General features: G+C 36.2%; 1 protein-coding gene across 1 annotated transcript; it reads right to left on the bottom strand.

Annotated features, from left to right (window-relative positions):
• Positions 1-2115: 2115 nt before the first annotated feature.
• Positions 2116-8447, bottom strand: LOC139969495 (uncharacterized). Its single transcript, XM_071974531.1, has 2 exons — positions 6847-8447; positions 2116-6233 (listed from the first exon to the last, which is right to left on the bottom strand). Exon 2 carries the CDS (start codon positions 5092-5094, stop codon positions 3781-3783), a length of 1314 nt encoding a protein of 437 aa, XP_071830632.1. The 5' UTR covers positions 5095-6233; positions 6847-8447; the 3' UTR covers positions 2116-3780.
• Positions 8448-8727: the final 280 nt, after the last annotated feature.

Here is an 8727-nt window from a genome sequence, read left to right as displayed (position 1 = left end):
CGTGATCTTGCCTGGAGAATTGCACATGGTGCCTTGGTGACCAATCTAAATAGGTATCATTGGCGATTTGGTGATGGACTGTGCCCAAGGACCGACTGTGACAGCTTAGAGAGTACCGCTCATGTTTTTTGGCATTGTTGTTTTGTTTAAACTTATGGGAGTGGTTCCAGACCTGGACCGACCGTGTAACGGGAGACCGTTCATGGTCGGTAGGACAGGGCTTTATTTTATATGGTGTAGACCCTCCAGTTAGTTCGGTTGCTGTATTGCACCGTATTATTTTTGTTTGCTCTATTGTGAAAAAAACACATGTTTGGCGGAATAGATGTGATATGGTTTTCAGGGGGAAGTTTGCCAGTTGGCAGGCAGTCCTGGAGACGGTGAAGTGTGACATTCGCCTTCATGTTGAAGGCAATTTTCGCCGTTTATCTGGGGCTGCCATTTTTGGACGGTGGTGTGCTGGGGAGGGGTGTTTCGTTCCGCTGCGTGCTGGTCGTCCTTTTGTGGTTTTTTGAATGTTTAAGTGGGTGGTTGGGGGTTTGTCTCTGCAGGTCGGTGGGCATATTTATTTTTTTGGCTCGCTTGACCTGAGTTTCGTTTATCAGAATGGGATGATTCGGTAGTGCCGTTTGGCCGTGACGTTTTGGATCTCGCATGACGGGTCACGTATATAGCACATTTTGAATGTTCAGAAAACGTTACTAAGAAGAAGTCCTTTTTGCCACACAAGCGAACTAAACATATTACAATGCTTCCAGCCGATAATTTGCCACTTAAAAAGTTCGTGGATTGGTCTACAGATTAACACATATGTGAATAATAATTGTTAATGCTAGCTCATAGATGATAACATAAGCATAAGCTCAAGATAAATAATTGGTGTCGATAGGAAGTCTCAGGCACTTCTCTAGCGTGAGGCTTAAGAAATCATGTTCCCTTCGGCTTTTTTTGTTCAGTTTTCCAAAGTTATTCGTATAGTATTTTTAAACTAATAATTAAATTGAAGAATTATATACAAAACATATGGTTCGTTCTATAATATGCCATTTTACTGCTTGTGCATCAGGGAATATTCAGATGACAAAAGCTACATGAAAATTTAACTTTCATCTTATTACTTTGAGGAGGATTGGTGAAACTAGTTACAGTGTAGACACAACTGAAATTTTATTTGATAAACGTATTCAATAATTACCTATTGTTCTCGGTTCACATAATATCATAACCAACTATGTCATATATTGTAAATTGATTATATAACTTTGTCACCGCACGATGAAGTAATCACAAATTTATAGGAGAACACAATATAATGAAACATTCTGATAACTGTATCAAACATTTGTTGAAATTTCTCGGCAATACCAGAATGTTCGATTCATATAGAACAACAATCACACCAACAAATATTAAACACCCAAGCAAATCAAATCGATCATATTGCTTACTGTCTGATATAATTAAATAATACGAGAGAGTCTATGCTCAGTCAACTAATGAATTGGATGCGAGGAGACAACAATGTAACATTTATGTTGAATTTAGGTTGGAACGTTTGACTAACCAATGTCATACATCCCGTAAAAGTGGATACTCCTTCATGTTACTAAAAGGTCTTTGATGTAACAAGCGTGTTTGTTCCTTATTAGCAAGTTTGTTTAAAGTCACATTGTTATTTTTGTTCATATTAAGCATTTATAAATGTTTATACATATATGTTTAGGTATAAAGAGTGTGTGAAATGTGAATGTGTTATTGACCGGGAGTTTATGTCCCCTAAAGGCTACAGTGCGTTTATATAGAACGTTTGAAAAAATACATACTAGAAAGAGCAATTATTTGGTCCTTATTGGGTCCAGGTAGTTTTGGTGGTGGTCCTGGAGGGGGGGGGGAGGGGAGAAGCCCCGGAAGCTCAATCGTTTCCTTGGTGCTTAAGTCCGACTGACAGGGCAACTTCCTGTACTACACTAATTTTGACAAGCAACAGTCTGTGATATTTGCTATGCTTTGTCATATCTCTTTCTTAATTGTGGGACAGAGTTAAGTAATAAACGGCCAATCAGTAGCAAATCAGTAACACGGTGTTATTCTCGAATGAAGTTTATTCATTTTGTTTTACATGCATTTCAAATTAATAGCGCAACAACAATTTGAAAAAAAAGGTTCTAAGATTTAATACCAATATTATTAGTAATTTTTTTCAATCACATCAATTCAAATATTCAAATATTCGATAATTTGATAAACCTAAATTAGCTAACAAAAATCACTAGGCGTTTGTGCAAATTAACAATCATAGGTTATCAGCCTATGACTGCCTATGACTGGTATGACTGGTTTTTGACCATCGCATCAATAACACACAAAAAAAACACCATAAAACAAACCAACAATAAACAACTAGTCGCAAGATTTATCGACTGGACTGATAGGGTGATTCTATACAAATTCGTCATTTGATCAGATGACATCCAACCAACAATGAAGACACCGTTACTAATGGTTTTGGTTTAGTAGTACCGATGTAATACAACTGGTGGCATGAAACAAATACTATAAACAACGCATATTGTGGCAAGAAACACCCAAGTAATTGACAAAATGAAACGAACTGTTATCAGTAAATATCAGGATGATTTCATTAAACCTACTAGCTACAATTCTAGTAACTTCATATGATTAGTTTCAATAGTAAGTACATATTTTTCAAAAATAGCGCCAAATAAAATTGGCTGCATTTCGCTTAAGTGAAGCCAAGCAAAAACAGTAGTAGTGCGGACGGTTCCGCCCATAGGAATAATACATGTTGATTTAAATATATAATTATTGTCTAAAACGCGTGCAGTGGACTAAAATATAAAATCTACAAATGCTATCTATGTTACACATAAACATTGTCTAACTATTTATGACACGTCAGTTTCTGAGATACGTGTCATGAAGTTCGTCAAACGTCAAAGTACAACGTAACCATTTACTTAACAAGAAACACATGTCAACGGAATCGTGAATATACAACGTACAAGACAAGTAAATTAGTACATTAAGATATGTTGGCCTTCCATGATACATTTTGTATTGACGATTTTACTTTCTATAGGTAGAATGATTAATCGTCATCAAAACACTAGATGACAAAAACTTATTATTAAGCGTTCATTGCTCCCAGCTACGTATTAGATCCTGTTTGGAAGACAAACAAAAACCAAACCAAAGAACAATGCCCGACATATAGTTTTATTAACATATGTAGGCAACCGCGTAATCATGTTAGTGCCCAATTAGTAATTCACATGTACACTTTTCGTATGTGAGCATGTATGTGAGCATGTGAGCATATGAGCATGGGCATGTGATGTGAGTATGAGTATGTTAGCATGTGAGCATCGTATGTGAGCATGGTTTGTGTTGCCGTTGTTATATTGACGACAAGCAAGTAATACAATAAGGTAAGTTAATCGAGTCCGTCGACGGAGGCTAGTTTACATGACATGTACGCTAATTTGCTACAATCTTGCAAAACGTCTACCTTTAATTTAACTTAAATATGAATGAACATATAGCGTTTGATCTTTACGTAAGCGTTTAATATCAGACCTCATATTTTCCAACGTTTACGGACAGCTGTTAAAACCAGTCCCAGTGAAATTCATTTTTTTTTATATTATTAATGTTTCAGTAGCACTACGCCATAATTATCATATCAATTGATTACAACCAGTTAAATTCTCGCTGGTGTTGTTTTTCTCTCCTGCATCCAAACTGTACTAACTATTATTTCTATTTTTCTTCAAGTAATTTTGATTTCAATAAGACAGGCAAAATGCGTCCTTCGTTTTGAATAAAGTTGTCAAGCTTTTCTATTTCTCTTTTAAATCCATTCACACGCACGTCATCTGACTTGAGCATCTTGATTTCATCTTGAAACATTGTCTGATGAGCCTCAAGCAACCTCTTTGTCTCGATTGGTGGTAATATAACATGGACGTATTTACAGGTGCATCGCGACAGGAACATGACACTAGTGCTTCCTGATGGTGTATTTGGTAACCATTGCCACATAGATAACAGATCTATGTATACAAGTTTATCGTTCTCATATCCCTTAATTGTATTCTCATCAACGATCAAAAGATTTGGGAGTTTCAACTTTTTCTTTTTTCCCTTTTCTTTTCTTTTCTTGTTTTCCTCTTGATCCCTGTCCCTTCCCTTTCCCTTGACCTTGTCTTTTTGATCATTTGCAAATGCTGCATTTGCCACTGTTAACCATTTGTAACCTTCAATTTCTTCTTCAATGTTTTTTAATGCCTGCTCCATGCAAAGTTTGATCTCTGAGAATATGCGGCTTTCAAGTGTTCTGTTAAAAATATGTGACACCTTAAATAATATACGTGAACTTTCATCAATGTCGAAGACTCGGTCCTGAAATATTCTGGTTATCACGTCCGTTATTCTCTGCGAGAGACAGTCACATAAATCTGATGTACGCGCAGTTTCACTTTCACTACTAGAACATTTACAGTTTTCAATTCTATACAAGAGTGCTTTTGATTCTGTCTGTGTGTTGGCATTGTGAATACCTGTTTGACAGTCATTTTGGTGTTGTTGTTGATTTCCCATCTCATTTTCTGTTTGATTAAAATTGTCATTGCTGTTTTGGCGATCTATGCCATTGTTCTGCTGATCATAAGATTTATCGTTGTAATTTGTATTGCCTATTAGTGGTTTCATGCATAAATCTCCGGTGTATTCGCAAATCGCTTTCATCAGTTTAGAAATTACCGGAGGATTTCTCAAATTCTTTGTAAGGTAGACTGTATGGAATTCCTCATTATCTATCACAGTCTCCTTGTAACATGTTTCTGTCGCTAAAGATACCCATACCTTGTCAATACAGTTGTCGCGGTTATTGCATCTCTCCACAAACTGTGATTTGGTTTTCTGAAAAAGGCTTAGCGGCATTTCATCAATAAATATGTTGATTTTTGTTATCTTGGTTGTGTCATTGTTGCATGAATCATGTTTAGAATGTAGATCTTTTAAAAATGAGTCAATCATTGAGTCAATCTTCTCAATAAACATATCACCTGTCATGGTTAGTACGTTTTCCTGTATTGGATTAGGTTTGTTGCATAGTTCTGTAACTGATACAACTTCCACTCTATCCCTATACAGATCCCTTATATGCACTCTTTCAAATAGTTCACAAGTGGTAATTCCGTAAATTTAGGATTGAATTTCAAGTGCTTGTTCAGCTCTGGACAACATATTATGTAGTTTTTGACACCTTCAGAAGCACAATTTTGTGCCTTATGGGTAAGAAGAAAAGTTTTACCGGTTCCAAAATCTCCTGTGATTGCAAGACATTTGTACTCATAATTTACTAATTCCATTTGTTCCGGATTCAAATAAAGACGTGCTTTCGTTCCAGATCTGTTTAGACAATTTTTCTCTAAACGTGTCGGTTGAGCATTCTCAACAATTAGTTTACTTATTTCCCAGAACCACTCATGGGTCCGCGGGTTGGTACTGTTGTTATTATTTCCTGACAACAAAGCGTTAAGCCAAGATTTAGATTCTATCTGACGTTTATCAAGTATTATTTCTCTATGATTTTTACAAACAGGAATATATTCCCCATGTTTATCATTAGTACAATCTACTGTAACACATGGGAGTGCAATGTCTTGATAGGTATCTGGGAAGATGGAAAGTCTGTCAGTCCTCTGCTCATCACCATGAAAGCCATTTTGTCTTTGTAAAGTTGTTCTGCAGCTTTCTTTAAATGAGTTCGGAGCTTTCCATACTGGCTATCTTCACATGTAATCCCCTTTACTTGGACAAATATTATTCCAATTTCTTCACAAACAAGAACCACATCGTGGTCACCTCCGCTCCGCGTCTGGTGTTCTTTTCCATTTGTATCCTCACTATCCTTTCCAACGAAAGACTGGTATTTAATTCCAGTAAGTATAAACATATGTATATAACGAACTTGCTCTGCCCAGACGCGGATGCTTTCCGTAACTATTTCCTCCTCTTTTCCGCCCGGACTGGCGTCCTTAATGGCTTCCTTACTTTTGAAATTTAAACTAGAGTGGTAGATTCTGTAAACATATCCTCTGGGCTCATCTGGGTAAGCCAGGCTTTCTGTTCTCGATGATTTAATATATTTAAGTGGTGTGAGAAACGTGCAGGTCTGGAATGCATGATAACAGAGCACAAGCAGCATACTAAAAATGAAGTAAAATACATATTGCATGATTTAACAAAAGTTTAAAGTCATAATTGAGGAATATAACTATGATGTCAACAACTGAATCTGTGGCTTAATTGTATATGCTGATATTGTTTCCATATAGAAATGTTCCATTATTATAGAATCAAATGGCTCTTACCTTTTTGTCCGAAAATAAAATTAAAGAGGGTTAATCAGGCGATGCTTCCGATTAAAGAGTAATAAATGAATGAATATAGACTATGAAAATGTATATGATGCGGTAGGATCTCATAAACGAAAGAAAATGCTGCGAAATGCAATTGGCTGAGTTGTCGATTCATTAATTAACATTAATAATTTTCAAATATCCTTGAAAATACATATTCAAGTTTGTGTCATTCACAACCTAGCATTTTTCGTAAGGTTGGTTGTTCTATGTTCATCTCGAAGGGCCAGACTGAACTGACTTTGACTTCCGTTGGTATGAAATTATTTCACGAGCTTGAAAACGTTTGTTAAATATTGAGTTAGTGAAACATTAATATTTAGCAAACAAATTATGTTGATGTATTTTAAACAACGATTCTTCTTATCAATATATTTAAAAGTGTGTAACAAGATTCTACCTCAAGATCCGTGAATATTTTCTTGATGTCAGTTTCTTGAGTGTCTGCTTAAAGAAAATACCAAATAATTAGTTGTTCCCTCAAAACATCTTAAAGATGTTCGTGGTTTCCGAATATTTGCTTTTCTTAGTTGTCAATTATGTTTAAATATTGTAAAACGATACAGAATATGTTGTGTCCCACAGACTAATTGTATTATACCAGTATTATCATTTACCGATGTTATTTATATTAACCTAAAAAAAACGTATTGAAATGATCATAAAATTATTAATCAATAATGATATGATTATTCTAATCAATTTTGCAGCATTTTAAAACGGTCACGATAATTGCAGTGTATTCTTAAAACATAAACCGACAACACTATTCATTACAATACTTAAATGAGTTTGATGAGGAACGTGCGTTTGACGCAATGGTTTCTGATTTTAATGGTAGTATTCCACCATGCACTTACACAAAACAAGTGACTGAAAGTAGCTATTTAATTAAGGGTTCCATCAAGAAAAACATATATTACTTAATTCAACGGTTGTAACTTTAGATTGAATCAAAACACTTCTATCATAATGTGAAGCGAAAGCCTTTACTGAGCAGTTTACTTTCAAGATAGGACGAGCACAAAGTAATTTGTAACATTTGTGGAGTTTGTATTTCTGAATTAAATGCATTAATTGCTACGATGGAACAGATGATTTAATATTAACACTGAAAGCTGTAATTATACTTGCCTTCGCTTGAATGTCTGGCATAGGCGTACGGGACCATTTCAGTTTGGGGGGGCAGAACTTTTTGTGCCCGAAAGTTCCCGTGACACTATCAAAGCGGAGCGCCACCATCGGTTGGCGCGTAGCGTACAAGAAAATTTTGGGCACACAATGCCTCTCAGATTGCCGGAAACGGCACTTCTGAGGCCTTGCAAGTTGCATCTAAACATTCTTTATTTTATAATCTCACGTTTTAGAAATTGACACTTCCCCAAAAATTTGGTATATTAGAAGAAGAAAAAATGGTAACATCACTTTGAAGGGGAAAATGGGACAGTATATTTTTTAAGCTCCTATTTAGTTACCTTATTTATTATTTTAACACAGTACTCAGCTACCTCCAGAAAAACATACATTGTTCGACGACACGTAAGCGGGATAATGTCGCTGTGTCGGGTGAGACTGCAATTTGTCTCACAAAAAAGTATAAAATATAACAAAGAATATGATAAACCCGTACTTCTATGCTTGTAGGCACCCCCCCACCATCCATGAAAAAGAAAATGTTTCTTCTATATACACTCATGTTGGGGATATCCAGGTCAAGGGCGGCGGAAGCACTTTTAATCTGGGGGGCACCTACATCTAAGGGCACTTTGCAGAAATTCGATTGGACTGATGCAGCCCTATATTTAGTACCCTTTATAACTCTTATTGTATTATCTTATTTGTGTATACACATCACTCCATCAACGCCCCCCCCCCCTAAAGGAAAATATGCATACTAGCACTGCAATATCCAATACGCAAATTGGGAAACAAGGAACAAGTTTTCTCTTGAGACAAAATGAGGTGAAATCATGCTAGTTGCTAATGTATAGGAATCTTCCGAATTAGACTGGTTTTTTTCTTGTTAATATCTTAACAAATTTTCCATTCGAAATAGTTTTAAGTTTGACCCACAGAAATTCATTAAAAGTCACGGGCTTGGCCAGGATTTGCAAAGTCGTATGCACGACTATTTGAGCGGAGCGCCACCATCGGTTAGCGCGGAGCGTACTATAAAAATTTTTGGTTTTACAAACCCCTCAGATGGCCGGAAACGGCCCTTCCCGAGTGTTCATTATGGTTCCCTGGCCTCTTGCTAACTTGAGGCACCTCAATTTTTATA

This window comes from Apostichopus japonicus, chromosome 7 (assembly GCF_037975245.1).
Source record: "Apostichopus japonicus isolate 1M-3 chromosome 7, ASM3797524v1, whole genome shotgun sequence".
Classification (NCBI taxonomy): domain Eukaryota; kingdom Metazoa; phylum Echinodermata; class Holothuroidea; order Aspidochirotida; family Stichopodidae; genus Apostichopus; species Apostichopus japonicus.
This window is presented reverse-complemented; position numbering and strand designations above follow the sequence as displayed.